At 46.2% G+C, this 16,611-nt stretch overlaps 1 protein-coding gene across 1 annotated transcript; it reads right to left on the bottom strand.

Moving 5' to 3' along the window:
- On the bottom strand, positions 1-12,639 carry LOC149340524 (alpha-tocopherol transfer protein-like). The gene is made up of 5 exons (XM_089549334.1): positions 12,048-12,639; positions 7,127-7,369; positions 3,460-3,653; positions 1,401-1,511; positions 1-394 (listed from the first exon to the last, which is right to left on the bottom strand). The coding sequence occupies exons 1-5, from the start codon at positions 12,181-12,183 to the stop codon at positions 242-244; spliced, it is 837 nt and encodes a 278-aa protein (XP_089405460.1). The 5' UTR covers positions 12,184-12,639; the 3' UTR covers positions 1-241.
- Positions 12,640-16,611: the final 3,972 nt, after the last annotated feature.

Here is a 16,611-nt window from a genome sequence, read left to right as displayed (position 1 = left end):
TTCAGTGTAACAAAACATCACTGTATATTTCAACCTCGTTGCACAGGTTGCAATGTAAAGTCGATCAAAAAGTTCTATCGTTTAGTCTTTGCCAGCGGTTCACAACCGCCAAAATGAACTAAACAGTCTGAACATCTTCAAACGTTCCCGCCGGTTGGAACAAAATCCTTTGGCGCCCTTTTCAAATCACAGCGTCGTGTCCAGCTCGCTCTCATAGAGAATTCTCTTGTACGGTCGCCGGCTAGCTCTTGCTTTCCGTGTGGTTCTCCTTGCAAATGTCCGTCCAGAAAACATTCCAGTCTGAGCTAGGCGCCGTGCCCCCATACTCCACGGGGAGTATGCTTGGAGGAATATCCTCGTGAAGTTGCTGAACGTGTTTCCCGTGAAAACGAATCTGAAATGACACGCGCATCGGCAAAGCGTGAAATAAAGCACGATCATTTATTCGCGCGTGCACTTTTCGTTGTTCCAGTCGTCAGAAATCATTAGCTGTGCTTTCTCATTTTTCTAAGGTAGCATGTATGCCACGTCGTTTTCCTTCGCGTCATCCGCGCAGCTTTAATGTCCCCACAGTTGAACACCGGGTTCTAACTTTGCCCCTCTCAAATGTTTCGAATGTTAAGTGATGATCGGTATACCAACGTATCTTCGAGAAAGGGGGCGGGGAGGGAACCTTCAGATAAAAAGGTTCGATCCAACTAAAGCTCCAGTTTTCTGCTTGCCTTACCGTTCATTCCAATGAGAAGGACATATTGCAGCCGCCAGCACTATTCGCACTTTTTAATGCTTGCAATTAATGGGTGAAGCAAGTGTTTTGTAAATGAATATTTAGAGGCCAAGATTGAGGCTGTGTCAGAATCTTTGCTGGTTTCTGACCGGTGGGGTGATTGTTCTTCGGACCGTGAGTTAGGTGAAGCTCTAGTAGTTGTTTATGAAGTTGTTTATGAGCTCAGTTTTTTTTTTTCACATATCGTAAGTTTGCACCGTAACAATCAATATATCCGCAGACCCCTCCTCGGCACGCGTGAAGTTTTCTATTTATTTTCAAAAATGTCCCTCGTTGGTTTTCTATGGCAGCCGTAACTACTAGGTGCAAGGGACAAGGTAAACTTTAAAAGCAAGATTTCGCCACGCATCGGAAGCCAAGACCATTCTCATCAACGTGTTCATAAAGGTATTTTACAATATTTCACAGTTGCTTCACAATTAAAAGTTATGTTCCAGAAAGCTGGACTTGCTATAGGAGCAAACCACAAGCCGATGGCTATGCATACCCCTAGCATCGGTACTGAGTGGCCTTCAGCCCACAGCCTGAGTTGATCTTTGAACCATGCCTTCCCTCTCTAAAGCGACGCGTGGGAACGGTGCGAGTACCTGTAAGTGCTTTGACGATAACTTACCGATTTGATTGTCTCCTCTTTCATAAAAGGTCTCATGAGGGCGTAGAAGAAGTTGAACGCTGCCGGCTGTCGGATGACGTGAGCTTCGTTCGGAAGAATGGGTGCGCAGTACTACGAAGAGACAAACAAAGGTCATTCAGAGCTCCGTAGTCGGCTGTTATCGTCAAGGCCTGTTGCGCCATGTCCAGTTCACTTAAGTTGTCCGTACTCTTATCTGTATTATCTGCATTCTTTTTTTATGATGTGCTTCTACAGACATGTGTGCTTTGTGAACCGGTCTGACCACGTAATTTGCGTTGTAATATATTTATGCCCTGTGTGTACAGAAACATTCCCGTTTGCTGGCATTTCAATGCTTCCTGGGCCTTTTTCAAGCCACGTGCGTAGATTTTGGTACAAAAGCACTAATCCGGAGTGCTCAGAGCCTAGCAGAATCGCCTCCTGCCGATGTACGTCATCAATATCCACGACTGGGAGTCGAACCCACGGCGGCGTGAACAGATCAGTTTCAAAGGCCGCTGCGCGAGACCAGTAGGCTGTCGCCGCAGCCGAACACGCCTCGTGTTGTTGTTGGCGTCTGGTGGAATGGGTTAATTAAACTGCACCACACTCTCTCTGGGAACCGTCGTCTTCATCAGCATCCATCTGCTCCGCCCCGTGGCACTGCCCGCTCACTGTCATTTTGTACGTAGCACAAATCTGTGCTTTCGCACTGATTCGGATATAGTAAACATTCTCTGTGGATTTTTACCCCAGGAGTCCATCCAGCGACTACTGAAAAATAAAACCTCAATCTGAACTGAAGTCAATACCAAAGCGATTCAAGGAATGCCGAGAGAGACTTAATTTAGGACTTGTGTATAAGTATCAAGTAACTAACGCCTAATCATGGACTTTCGTTTTGCGGTTTAAAAAGGTTCAGTTAAGGTACCACCGGTGATACAATGGGTACAAGTTTTACCTTGCCCTATTACTTGGCTTCTTTGTGGTGAAATCCTTGGGAAATGGGTACTTGACCACACCTTGAGAACACGCATATATCCTGTGCCATGGCGCTCTTCGGTCAAAGCTGCCATTCACCATGACCATGACATGTTGTTGTCTGTCATATTGCCGGCTCTGGATTTCATCATTTTCTGTTTGCTACACTAATTGATTTGCCTTCCGTAAGCGTGCTGTAGATGCGACCACTGTTCGCATAAAACTGAAATCATGTATGTGCCTTTCCGCGGCTTCTCCTGATATCAAGACTGGGCTGCGTTATGTTTACATGCAACGCAGCCCTCAGGCGCAGTCATTCTGACCCTGAATACTGTCATGTGTTCGTGTCACCGTCACCACCACCGGCTTAGCTCTCTTTGTTTGAGGGCACAAGTTTATCCAATAAAGAGTTCGTGCAGTTGTACGCCAGCCTGCCTGTGTGTCTTCTACGCCTGCGTCCCTGCTTATCGTCACCGCCACGCGAAAAAGTATAACAAGCCTTGTTATACCACTATACCGTCGAACAGAACCAATGCAACCTCCAGTTGCTTTCAAAACAAGGCGTATTAGTAAACATTGATTTTTATTCATTTTATTCTCTTATTCACTTTTTAGCGAGCACCACAAAGTCTCAACCGGATGCCTGGACGCATGAGGCGAGACATTAATATAAAATGAAATCAAATGGCAATGCGTAGGCGAAACGGCTGTTATCGAGCGAACGCCTTTTTTATAGACTTCATATTCCTATTTCTTCCCTTCCCACCCTTCCTGAGTGCACTGTACAGAAGGCCAGAGAATCATCACTCTTACCGATCTCGATGCTTTTCCTTGAAATACATCTCTCTCTCTCTCTCCTCCTACGGACTTCGTCTCTAAGCCCGCGAGGCTTGTTATTAGCTGATATTTCCTTTAAACACCCAAAAGGCAAACATTAATGTTTTGCAAGCAGTTTCATTAATTCAGCGCAAAACCCATGTCACAAGACACACGTACAGACAATGCATCAGCATGCGATTGCACCACGAAATAAAAAAAAATGGTCGCAAGAAACTACGACCCCGACGTGTGTACTCACCTGCAGGTAATGCAGGTATTCCTTGGTGACGCCAAGATCGACGAAGCGCATGTTGCTTAAAGACCAGCCTTGGAAGTCGCTGACTAGAGAGACGCCCACCGTCTGAGCTGCGGGGTACCTGGACGCGTGCTCGATGCACATCACGATAGCCTGCGTCATTTGTAGGTAGCTCGCCTTTGAAGGTTGCCATGCACCTGCGTACGTTCACCAAGAGGTAGCATGTTATTGTGCCGTGTCGTGAAACCTGCGTTTTAGCTGCCCGAAAAGGCAGCGCAGTAGCACTTTCAACCTTAATGCGAAAAATTAGGTGTAATAACTGAAAGGAGTAGTAACTTCATTCATAACAAACAGTGCACTAACATACTGTCCTGGCTAACTGGGAAATTATTTTAGATATATCTTTGAATTCGTGTACAGGTTCTTGTTGAATTCCAGTTTATCTATCCATTTCCTAAGGTATTTTTTTATCATAAGTGCATCGATTTCGCTGCCACAGTTAAGAAGATAGCTTAAATATTCTAATAGTAAATACTGACTACCACATCAGAAGGTGCAGCAGATGCGTGCCTTTGCATCTCCCCTGTAGTTGCCCCAGCCCCACACTAAGTATGCTTAGTGTGGTGCTGCAATATGAGATTTCTCTGTAGAAAAGCGGCCGCCACCGCCCCCTACCAGCTTCCCTTTTAAATCCTTCCCTGCACGCTTTTAGCGTCCCTCCAAAAAGATAAACAAAAGAGCAAAAGTGCGAAGAACGGTTTGTGCCAGGCAGTCGACGCGTGTGACCACACGTCTCAAAACACCATATCGCTATCTAGCTGTGCGACCGGTTGGCAGGAACATGAGACACAAAGGCCTGTGTTACGCGAGACGCCTCCGTAATCTACTCAGATAAGAACCTCCCAGCGCCTGAAAATCTCCGATATTTCCGGGAAAAAGAACTTCCACACACAGCCTAGACATTGAACACCGAGGTACGGTCGAGGACACAAGTTTGCGGGATACGAATTTGCGGGGGAAAAATTATTTCTGCGTAGCCGTGCTAACCAGTGGGCTAGTATTCGTTCCAGTGGATGCAACACTCATGTCCGTTCGTGCTTCTAGGCTTTTCATTGATCTGCTTTACTTAACTTTTAAGGTTTTTGTTTTTTTTGCCTCGAACGCGCGTCGCGGGAATTTCTGTCCACGACTCAATGCTGTATTCGATGAACCGTTTTGCTTGGAAAAAAAGCGACATTAAAAACTTAATGAATGATACTGAAATACCCTGTTAACAATATTAATAAGCATTATTACGATACTCGCGCTTTATGAAGCACGAAAGAGCGAACCAGAAAAGGACATAACGACACCTGAAGCCCAAAGCGTGCCCTTTCTTGCGCCTCCCCTCAGTGCTTCATAGTGCGAGTATATGGTGACAAATGTACCGACTAGCCCAAATAATACATTCGTTAAGCGATATTGACGAAAGGCTTTATCTGAGAACGACAGAGTACACAATATAAAAGAACGAGAGCAGCGGTGCACATATGTCTAGCTACAAAAAGTAACGGGTGTTTTTTTTCGAAGGCGGTTACACAATTAGGGTGTGTATAGACGAACGTCTCGCTGGGACTGAAGGAAAGAAATAAAAATTATAGTCCTCCCGCCTGAGTGGGTGTTTTGTGCAGTATGAGGGAAATATTTTTAAAAAAAGTATTAGGTCTACTGTCGTCAGCGTTAGACGCTGAAAACGTGTCGCACACTAATACATTTTACTCATAAAGGTCTCGCAATGACATGCCTGTATTTCTTAACGCTTTTAGGTCATAACAGTGTGCCACTGAAATCCCTGGTATCGGTGTAGCCTTTCCACGTCTTTCTCGTGCCAGAACTCACCGCCTTTTTCTTCATCGGAAACACCAGACGCTAAAGTAACGCAGTTAAACGTTCTGAAGAGAGTTCCATCCCCTCGTGCGCTCAGATAACTCGCCAAGAAAAACAAGGAAAACTAGCTGCGAAAAAAAAAAGATGGCGCATTTATAACAAACGTTTAATTCTGTTTCACCTACGCTAAGCAAGGCGAGCTGGTGATTTTTTTTCTCTATTATTAGGCAACGCCGTCCCGCCGAGCAGCTTATTGAGGCTCTCTCGCTGCGTTAACGGAGATTTTATCCGCCGCGAACGTTCTTGAGGCAGGAAAGTCGTGCGTACGACCTGCATGATAAAAACCGCATCACCTTCGTGCATATGAAATCACTTCCCGAAGGGGATTTTCCACCTGCTTATATTTAAGCGACGTCAACAAATATATATAGCAAAAAAAAAAAAAATTACCGACGATTACGTTACTTCCTAATGCGAAATTTGAGCGCAGCAAATAAGCTGTTTCACCTTTTCGATAGATTGAGGCAAAGAAATCGAGCAACACATGTATGCGCTATCACAGAATTTTTTTTTTATTTTTCACACGTATTCGCAATTTCGGCTCGGGCGGTGCACATATACAGATCAGCCGCCACCGATCTGGCTCTCTGATTGCCACCGCACAGGGGTTGCATTGGAGGAGGAGCGAAGAAAGGAATTAAGTTCGAGCCGGCGCTTTGACAACCGGAGACTCGCAGGAAGAGGGGGGAGGGGGGGCGGCGTGTACACCCAGCGGCAAACGATGGGGGCAGAAGCGCGCGCAGCAAGCGGACAACACGATAAAGGGAGGAGGGAAGAGATAGCAGCGACTGACTGATGCCGCTGACGCCGATAGCGCTGGGGGGATGAAAGGGGGGCGGAGCTGGTTACGAGGCCGACGCCGACAACGACGCGAAACCCAGGAACGGACGCCAAAGAGCTGCGCTCTAAAACTACCCCGTTTAGCAGAAGCCGGCAGTTAGCAATGCCTTTATAGTTTCTGGATAAAAGTGCTTAGCTGTCGTACCGCGAGCCTCTCATTTTTTTCACATTTGCAATTGCTATTCGCAGTTGACGTTGCCTATAGGTTCCAGCTGCGGCAAGCACGTATACTGTGTTTTTTGAACCGGCCCTAGTTTGCTGCGCACTCAGACGTGGACAGTGCCGGTTTTTCTTCCTTTCTTTGGTTTCTATTTTTCTCGAACAGCACAAACATTTACGGCCTGCCCTCTCCTGCGGCTGCCGTGGGTCGGCGCTTACACGTTCCTAACGACATGCAGCCGCTCGAACTATATAAAGCAAACATATGGCTATCTGCAGATTGCTATTGTAATCTCACGCTTAAATACGTCCCGAGCGAAGAAGCATCAGGAGCATGCTAACAATTACAGGAACTCGTTGTTTTGTTTTATTCATCACCTGTTCGCGAACTGCAATTGAGTATGTACCAAAAGAAGCAAAACTTCTTGTCTTCAAAAGCGGATGCCAATGCAATTCGGACCCATCATACCGATGCGCTTCTTCGTAACGAACGTTCTCAGGGTAAAGGGTTAAGGAAGAACAGAAGAATGCATTATTTGTTCATTATCATGAAACACGGAAGTAGCATGGCGAGCGAGGACGAAGCGGATTTCGCTTGATTAAATAGTAACGAGAGTGGTTTGAGGCTGATAGGCAAGTCTAATGCCTCTGTATACGTTCAAGACCGTCCGAATGTTCAAAAGATAACTTTCCGTACACTCCTGCAAGTTCTGAAAGCTCCTTTCCCACCTCCATCGTTCCTTACCGAATTTGTAGACGACGACAGGCCTGCCGTGGAGATTCCGTTGCGGAAGGACCGTGATGAGATCTTGCATCAGTTTGCGCATCTTCTCGGGTTCCCTGAGGCCCTCGAAGAGCCGGGGAGCGGAAGTGCGGATCGCGCAGTATTTCCTGACCGTGTCCAGCGCGGCGTCGACGTCGTATTTGCGGAAGCGTAGGAAGCGCAACAAGTCGACAGAGTCCGCGCGGGTCTTGAGTTCGGGCTCATCTGCGGGAACGCAAGCGCATGCAACAATCTGTTAGCATCGTCAGGTGTTTTGCCGCTAGTAAGGGGCTAACGCAGCGAGGTAGAGAAGAAGAGGATTTATATATCTCGCAGTTTAAAACGAAAGCTCGTTAAAAAGGGAGATATATATGTTATGGCTCGTCTTAAAGGGACACCGAGGCGAACTCCATGCAGTCTCTGTGTTGGAAAAAAATCGATGTTATAACTTTCTGGCTATGTGTATGTGTGTTCGTCACCAAGAGACGCGTTTATTGTTGAGAAAATTGAGTTTAAAAATGAAGTATTTATTTTCCCGTCGTTTAGTTCAAATCGCGACGCAGAAATCAAAAAGGTCTCCGTGATCCCCGTTTGAAAGCGAATGGCGGTGCAGCCGATAGTCTCTGGGATCGGCGAAAATCTATTGACGTCACCGCAGTTTGCTTGCGATAAATGCAGGTGGCGGCGATACGCGTATTTAATCTTTTCATTTTTTTTCTAGCTCATAAATGTTGTGTTTTCAATTATTGCATCCTCTTTTTCATAATAACGCACTAATCTCTCCACACAGGCCGACTCAATTCATCTTCGGTGACCCTTTAATGCCATCATCTTAAGCGTTTGTATGGCACAAGCAGTCCAACCGTCGATATTGATACAAACTGACACTGAAATGGTTGAAAAGAGTTGCTTAATTTAATGGTATCAACTGCGCCTTAAGCAAATTTGCCGATAAGAACTTTTGCCCTTTTCTTGCAGTTGTACAATCAGAGCATCGACAAGGTTCGCATCAACATGCCAGCGGATTTATTTATAAGCTGTAAACAAAAAGGAGTAGAAAGGAAGTAAGCTATGTTCTAGCCCCAGTCTGTTTCGCATAAGGAAGTGCGCTGGAGGACAGCTTATTTTTGTTTTTTTTTACTCCCAATAGGCGTATTTTTGTCAAAAGTGTACTTTGTGCCCTCCCGCACTGCCCATCATGAGGTGACAAAATTCCCTCTCAAAGATAACACTTCCTCTTAAACTCACCTCTTATAGAGTTCTGTTTATGCAGCGAGGATAAGTTTTTGTATATTCTTGTCTTCATCATAATGTTGCAATAGATTAACCTTGGCGTATAGGTTGCCAATAAAAATAGTTAAAAGACAGTGCAAACAGGACTTAACACAAAACAATACGTAGAGAGGGGAGCAAACTTGTTTGGGGCGCTTACGCGCAGCTCTGCAGTGCAAAGGAAGTGAATTTTTCGAGCAAGTGGTATTTTTCAGAAAAAAATTCCTGAGCTCAAGTGCTTCCGCATAAGAACGACAAAGCCGCAACTGCAGGGCCCTCAACATAGCAGCTGCGCTAAGACCTTACTTTATTTGCCTCAAAGCACACCTCTTGGGCGCTCCAGACAAGTCTGCTCACGTCTGTGCAATACAATAATGTAAGCGGAACAGGAGGAGGAGGAAAACATTTATTTAAACCATATTTGAGTGGAGAAAGAAAGAGAGAAAGGAATTTTAATGAGTGAAAAAGGTGGAGAGGTCGGCCGGGGGTAACATGGCCCTGGCCTGCTACTCCACACAGGGGAAAGGGAAGGGGAGGAAAGGAAAAGTGCGAGTGAAGGTTGATGATGGCGTAATACAATGAGTTTCATGGGTGATGTCTACAAACACAGACACACTGGCTGGTACTCGCATCACGGTGAATAGATGCACGTGAAATGCATGTCTTGAACACACACACCGATATACATGCCATTAACACATACTGGAGTAGGGGCTCCATGAAAACACAGTTGGGACAGATGCAATTTAGATGCGCTAGCAGCTCGGTTTTCACTTCGGTTCCAGTGTTCAAAACCAGTGTTCACAGATGGCAGTTTTTCAGATAGTGATAATGGATTAATGCCCATATATGCGGAATCGGTCTTTCTCTACGTTCATAGGTCCCTGGAACTCCTCCTACCACTCCTGGCGCAGTGGTGCAGCGGTGAAGCGATGCGACACTGCCCTTCTATGGCAGCTGTTGCCATCGGGGGGACATGGGTTGCTTGTGTTGGGTTGCGATCCAGGTTGCTCTATGCGAGCAGCCTCTCATGATTAATTGAGCTGCCGCCTGACACGGTGGGCAGGCTGGCTGCTCATGCTTGACATCTGAAGCCGGTTTTGTGGCAGGCTTCAGACAAACAGACGGACAGACAGACAGAAAACGGCTAAATGCAGGGAATGACCACTGTAAGTGCTAGCGCACTGAAACATTCATTGAAAACATGAGATAATTGCTCTTGACCTTGGCACGTGTATTCATCATTTCGGGACTCCACTGGCCTTGGCCACTCGGCAAACTTGCTGAACAAGTGCTTGTAAGCGGAATCGCGGTATCTAGTCAGCCTAGTTTGCATTGCCAGCGATTCTGCTGCCCAAGTTCTACAAGTGCCAGGATCAAGAACATGCATGCGATAAGCTGACACGTGAAACTGCGGAAGCCCTCGGCGTTAGTCGTCGGCAAAGGGATTGCCTAAGCATGCAGCCCTTTTTAGCACTGAAAAAAAAAAAAAGTACGCGACTGTGTTCGGGACTGGGATTTTACTTTGTTCTGAAAACTGGGTTGCTCGATATCTTGTTTTATTTCTTACTTTAGCGTATTTTGTTTCGATAATTAAAGCGGTAGTTTTATGTCAGTCCTGTGTTTATGTGTTATTCATATTCCGTGTCCTTTGTCGAGTGAAAGAATTTCAGAAAGGGGAAGAAGAGTGGCAGAGCTACACTCAGTCAAGCGAACCTCTGTGTTCTCTCTTTATCAAAACGGCATTCTGCTAGTAGCACAGCTCTTGCTGCTAGGCTTATACGCTTGCTTCAGCAGGGGTAAGTAATTATGAACACTGACAGCTCACGCGCAAGATCTGGGACGTGCACGACAAAAATTCCCATTACTTTCAGTCCCCAAATGATCCCACGCATATCCAGCTGCAAGCTTAGAAGCCTCCATATTGCCGTCAGCGGACTAAATATCGAAGATTTTCGAACACTTGTCGCATACAATGCGTCCCTGCTGTAAGCATTTGCACAGCTGTTTCTAAAGTTGCATGAGAGAAATATAATCCTGCTTTCAATTGTTTTTCTGTTCATTTTTCTGAGGTCAGTGACCACATAGTGACGTGGCTCAGCGTTTCAGGTATGGTATATGCTACCAGTGATAGAACGCCTGAAACTAAATTAAGAGCTCCTTTATACTGATCCACATATTTGAAATAAGACCCCATAAAATTTCGCCTCACTATAGTTTGCATATTTTGTCAGTTTTCATTTTGCCGAATTGCCAGCGAAACACACAGCATAGTATCACGTTCGATTAAGGTGGTCAAAAAAAACTGAGATGTGCGGATTCCTTCGTCGATGTGTTTTTAAAGCTTTCTTTTTGCCTAGGCATAGCAAAAAAAAAAAATTCTTCAGTCACGCAATTAAAACTCATCCGACTACATATCACAACGGTTCGAACTCTTCACAGAGCGAGTCCTTCGTGGCAAAAATAACGCACCGAGCTAGCGCGTTCAAGGACGACCAGGTTGCAGGGCAGACAGGTTAATTTGTAGTTTCTGCTTAGCGCGCGATAACGTCTTCATGGCGTACACATTTCTTGGGTCCTTAGCAAGTGAGGACCTGTCGGTGCTTTCGTATGTGCCCTTCCCGTTATAAGTTCCCCTATTTCAGCACAGCGCAAACTAAGTTAGTTTTTTCTGGTGTATAGATGCTAAAGCGACTGCTGCTACCTCTGCAGTTAACGAATGCTACATGCTCTCCTGCAATGCGTACTCGGGAGGCTGTGCTTGGTTTCACAGCGCCACCGATGCAACGAGTAGTACCGGAGAATGCGACCTAGACCAACCGGTTACGATTTCTCTCGCCCGCCTCTACTAAGAGAAACGCAAAGCGATCAGCATGTCCGACCAGTCTGCAGTGCGGCTTCGGCATTGCGTGAGGCGGAGCAGATCCCGTTCTACAGTTTTCAGGCCACCTTTGTGGGTACGCGGAATTTAGAAGACTTTTGGGAGATAATAAAGGGACAGGCACATGTGATAGGATTTTTCTCTTAACGAGCTTACATCACGAGGAGACAAAAGGCAGCAATGAAAGATAACACTCTGAAAGTCGCAGTTATCTCTAAACCGAACTCTCAACACCCACTAAGTACACACAAAACGTTCAGCTGCCTGCGACTATAGGCTGCCTCGCTTGCCCATACTGTCGCTTTCTATCCTATCCATTTCTAGCCGGAAACGCGAGGTTAATGTATGCGAGCACGTTTAAATGCAGATGCAACTTCGGCAGCTGTACAGGCAGCGGCTGTGCTCCAGCTTGAGCAGAAGGCACGGAACGTTTTAGTGTAAGTTGTATGGGCAGTAAAAGCGTTATTGCATGTAACCTGGCGTTCAACACGCCTTTTCTGTCATGTGCTGTAACCACGATGTACTGCGCTCACTGCAGCTTTACTGTACCATCACGCTCTTCCGGCACTTCCTACTGAAGCATGAAATCAAATCAACAGACAGAAAGATCTCTACTGGTTTCTGTTCCGGTATAACGAAGCTACTACGAACCGAGTCACCGTGCCAGGGCGTCGAAACGCGGCGAAATTAGCCAGTCAGTGAGCGCAAGCTGCAGACTGCTACAACACTGCCAATGGTAGAACACTTTACCTTCCAACAGCTTCCTGAGCCTGGCGAGAGACTCTTCAGCGACGCCGTCCAGTGGTATTTCCTCGCTGCCCCATTCTCGATGCTTGCCCATACCGCGCTCAATGGTCGCGTCACACGGAAGCGCCTCCACAGCCATCGCACTCTGCACCCGGACGCCCCTGCAATGAATTGCTCCGACGCCGCTTTCACGACATTGAGCGCCTATCGAGGCGGCAGCAACGCGCCGTGCCGAGACCCGTCGCAGCAGCGCTAGCTGACTTCAATGACGCGCGCCCGATGCGAGTAGGTCTTTCCCCAGAAGCCTACCAAGGTCGCCGTTGTCAAGGCCGCAACCGAAGGCCAGTGAGGTCTATGACGTAGCACGACGGGCAGTCTGGCGTGCTGAGCAGTTAAGTCGGCCGTAGCACGTCTGGCAAGCGGCTCCGCGGCGACGCTAAGCAGCGCCGCGTCTAATGGATCGTCGTTCAGCAGCTGCCCGTTACACGAGAAGGAAGTCGTGCTAAGAGAGAACAAGAGCAGCGCACGCCTAGCGACGGTCGCCGCTTCCGGCTCTGAGTAGTGTACGCGCGGTTCGACGGCCTAATCAGCGCGGAGGGAGCTTTCGCTGGCAGAGATAGGTCTGTTTGACGCACGCGTCTGCTGGTCGGAGAAAACGCTCGCGACTGAATACGCTGGCACGGCTGTCACCTGACCCGGCGCCTGCATGCAGCTGGCATGCTCGGACATGTTCGGGTAAATTAAGTGCGTTGGGCCAGTGCACGGAGAATAACATAGCAGCGGGAAGCGTTGGAAGCTGGACTGAAAATAGGAACTCGACCAAACTGCTGCGAAGTGATTGGGGTTATTGTAAATAAAGCCTTGTTCATGATCGAACGACAGTTTTCGCACTTTATCGCTTCTCAATTCCTTTTTTTTTCTTTTACCAATGGCCACGTATAAAAGGCGCGTGGGCGATGTGATGTTATATGGGGACTGGAGGGTGGATGGCGGTCCTCGGTACACTTTTTGCTGTTGCAACTTGGCCGCAGAGGAGGCCGTGGACAACCTGGGAGATTTTCTATTGTTACAAAATTTGTGACTGGATTAAGATATTCTCAATTTTAGCGTTTTAAAGCCATGCCCGGACTGCGAGACACGCCGTGGTGTAAGTATGCGAATAAAGTTGGGCCGCTAGCAGTATTTTTTAACGTGCGCAGAAGTCTCAGCAAAACAGGGCCGCTTTTTTTTTCCTTTTGCCCATTTCGCTTCCATAGATATGTGGCCTCCGCTACCTGGGAGTAAGACCGCCAACTGGTGCTGATTCGCAAAACGCCATACTGCTACTGACCCACTTCGGCGCCTCTGTATGAGCACGGATTAGAGGCACCTTCGAGTTGCTTCGTCCTCTGCTCTTTGTTTCGTGCAGGAATGGCACCGAAACAAGCGCAAAATTGACAGGAAGAAAGAACGAAGTTGGCACCAGATTTATTCATAGCGAAGAAACGTTCTCCTAACACTAATCTGACAGAACGGAAGGATGGAGACAACAAGCGCAATCTTGTCTCTGCCCTCTCTTCACGTCAGTTGCCAACCACCTCGTCTTCCTTGTCTGGACCTAGGCTCATTAATCGTCGCGGGCATGCACTTGCACTGAGCGCATCGCATACACATTCAAGAACTGGTTTTCGCGTGCGACCACCGATGCACTGTAGTGCATGAATGCTTAAACACTCGTATACGTATTCCTTCTTCTTTTCTTTTTGAACCTCAAATTATTTTCGGCGACCTTCGCTGCGTTTGCTTCCTATAGTGCACTATCGTTCCAGTCGGACACACAATTTCCATGTTCTCAGTTATCATTTTCCGCTTTTTTTTTCTTTTTTGTGCTTTCGGAGTCACTTCTGCCAATCAACACTCGATCGTGTGCAGTGGTATTAGCATCTACCCTCACAGCATTAGTCGCCGGCATGATATGAGCTGGAGCTTCATTTCTGTCTTGTGCTCACTATTAGTAGCCCTACTGGTGATTGCGAGTTCACCTCATGCATGCATATTGTCACGGCATCCACGTTAGTCCTAAACATTTTGGAGTTCCTTAAAAGGCGCCTGTATATGTCTCTTTATGAGCCTCTCCAGGGAGAAAAAACAGTTTTTAAATCGGGCGGCGAGGCTCTACCTGTGCACTGAAAAATGCTGAGTGCAGCTGTGCGAGGAAAAAAAGATGAACTGAAAAAGCAGTGCGATCATGAGGGTGAACAACTTTTATATAGTGTCCTACGCGAAGCGACATCCATGTCAGAGGAAAGAACGTAGGATTGGTTCAGATTTGCTCAGAACATGATACGGCTTGTTGTAGGAATAGGATAGCGAAGCGCTGCTCGGGAGAGCTTAGTTTTCATTAAGAAGATGCACCATGGTCCTGTGAATAATGAAAACAACAACAACGATAATCAATCAATCATTGTTTATTTATAGTAGCTATTAAGAGCGAGGACCTTTGTGCTGGCGCACTTTTGAAAGAGAAAAAAATGAAGGAAACTAATTGCAAATGCAGTGCATGTATAATACATTACCATGTGAATAATGAACCGGACAAATACGTTATCTAAGGTACAAAAGACGAATGGTAGCTGTAAATCGCGGGTCACAATATTAGGGCATAGAGGTCAAGGCAAAAGAATAGTAGCCATATCGAAAAAAAAGGACAAAGCAGAGGAGTAACAAAGAAAATGCGACACAATATAGACAAGGACAGATAAAAACTGAATCACAGCAGAAGCGAACAAAATATTACAAAGAACAGTGGAGCATGAAAACTAGGTTACAAGAAACAATTTCTCTGAACCAGATCAGTAGGGGAACAGGCTGTGCAGTATATGTAGGCATTCAGGTCAGAAGCGCGTTCTAAACTTCAGTCCGTAAATACTAGAATGAGTGCTGAAGTTGGTCGAGGTCACGCGAGTACTTGTTATGTGTGCGTTGCATGATGAGAGTGTGTGGAAAATAAGAGTTTTTCTGGTGATTTTCGACGGTGTTCTAAGGCAGATTTCAGCCAGCAGGTCTGGACAAGACCTAGACAAGGCATAAGTTTAAACAAGAAGACGAGGTCGGCCTGAGCGCGTCTGGCGCTCAGGTAAGAGGATTAGAAGTAGATGAGGGAGATAAGAGGTCATCCACGTCCCGAAAAAACGGTGCTTGTAGATCGACGGAAACTTATTTGCACATTATCAATGATCTCTGTGCTCGACTGGCTCGCCCCGTTCTAAACTGTTGTATATTCGAGAAGTGGATGGCATATAGTCTTGTATAACCTGAATAAGGAACTAGAATGACTGAAGTCATTTAATACATGACAGACGGCACCCACTTAGCAAAGAGCTCGTTGTTTTCGTACATGTGTCGAAAAAGTGAGTGTGCCATCAAAAATCAGTACAAGGTCCATAATTCCATCCGCACAAGGTATATATGCATTGAGAATTATAGATAGAAACAAACTGTTGTGGTTTGGTGGCTGTAGGATAGCAATGTCGTTTAAGCGTTGTGCAAAAAATACTTTTAAAATGTCCACTATTTGTCGAAGGCGCTTATGTCGGGGCAGTACAGTCACTATAACAGGTAACCACTTCAAACAGTTTGAGGTCATCAGCATAAAAAAGAATGAGGGAGTGAGGTATTGCATATACAATCTCATTAACAAATAATGAATAGCTGAGGGTCCCAAGAACTGACCCCTGCGGAACGTCACGAGTGGCGAAGTAACTGAAGGATTTCTGACCATTAACGCGTATGTAACAAGCACGACCTTCAAGGTAGCTCCTAAGCAAGTGGACAAAACACTCACGGATCATCCTCATCAGGGACAGCCTCTGGATTAACAATGCGTGGTTTACAACATCTAACACATTGCTAAGGTGGCAGCACACGGCGTCGAGTTGCCTTCTTACATGTACTACCTCTGATGTTTTCGACATAAAGCATGCAAGGTTGGTGGTGGTAGACCGGCCAGGTTAGAAACCATCTTTAGAGGGAGCAGTGTGATTTTCACTGTAAAAGAGAGAACTTTTCGGAGAACGGATTCGAAGGAGGAGTTTTCTTGCAATGCAGATGACATAAATATGTATGTAGTTTGCTTTATTCGTTCTTGCGTCGGATTTGAAAACGGAAGCGGTACGTGCTGTCTTCCAAAGACTGGGCAACGTAGCAGGAGTGATACAGTTATTAAATATTGTAGTAAAAATCGGAGCCAAGATGCTACCGTAAGTTTTATAAAAAAGCAGCGGGATGGGATCAGGACCGCAGGAAAATGGCGGTTTCAGGTGTCGTAGAGCCCTATTAGTTTAATGTACCACAGTGCCTCAGCGATAAGTTGGAAGCAACACTGACACAATCGAGAAGACGGCTGAGAAGAGGAATCAAGGCTATCAGGTCCAGAAACGGAACGAAAGTGTTTCGCAAAGGCGGCGACCAATGGATAATAATAATAATAGTAACAATAATAATATACTTTATTACACGCTCTACTGAACGCCAGTGTAAAACAGACGTGTATAATGCTGCTTTTGCAATAGTAATGATAATAATAATT

The sequence above is a fragment of the Amblyomma mixtum genome, chromosome 6, assembly GCF_055824585.1.
Source record: "Amblyomma mixtum isolate Tamu chromosome 6, ASM5582458v1, whole genome shotgun sequence".
NCBI lineage: Eukaryota > Metazoa > Arthropoda > Arachnida > Ixodida > Ixodidae > Amblyomma > Amblyomma mixtum.
The sequence above is the reverse complement of the archived record's forward strand: the minus strand, read 5'-3'. Positions and strand labels throughout refer to the sequence as shown.

What these genes read in the sequence shown, in the direction of transcription:
- LOC149340524 (XM_089549334.1), bottom strand. Translation starts at nt 12,183, where the DNA reads ATGGCTGTGGAGGCGCTTCCGTGTGACGCGACCATTGAGCGCGGTATG. An exon ending in TGTCGTCGTCTACAAATTCG is followed by an intron (nt 3,654 to 7,126) that starts GTAAGGAACGAT and finishes GAACGTACGCAG; the next exon opens with GTGCATGGCAACCTTCAAAG. An exon ending in AATACCTGCATTACCTGCAG is followed by an intron (nt 1,512 to 3,459) that starts GTGAGTACACAC and finishes GTCTCTTCGTAG; the next exon opens with TACTGCGCACCCATTCTTCC.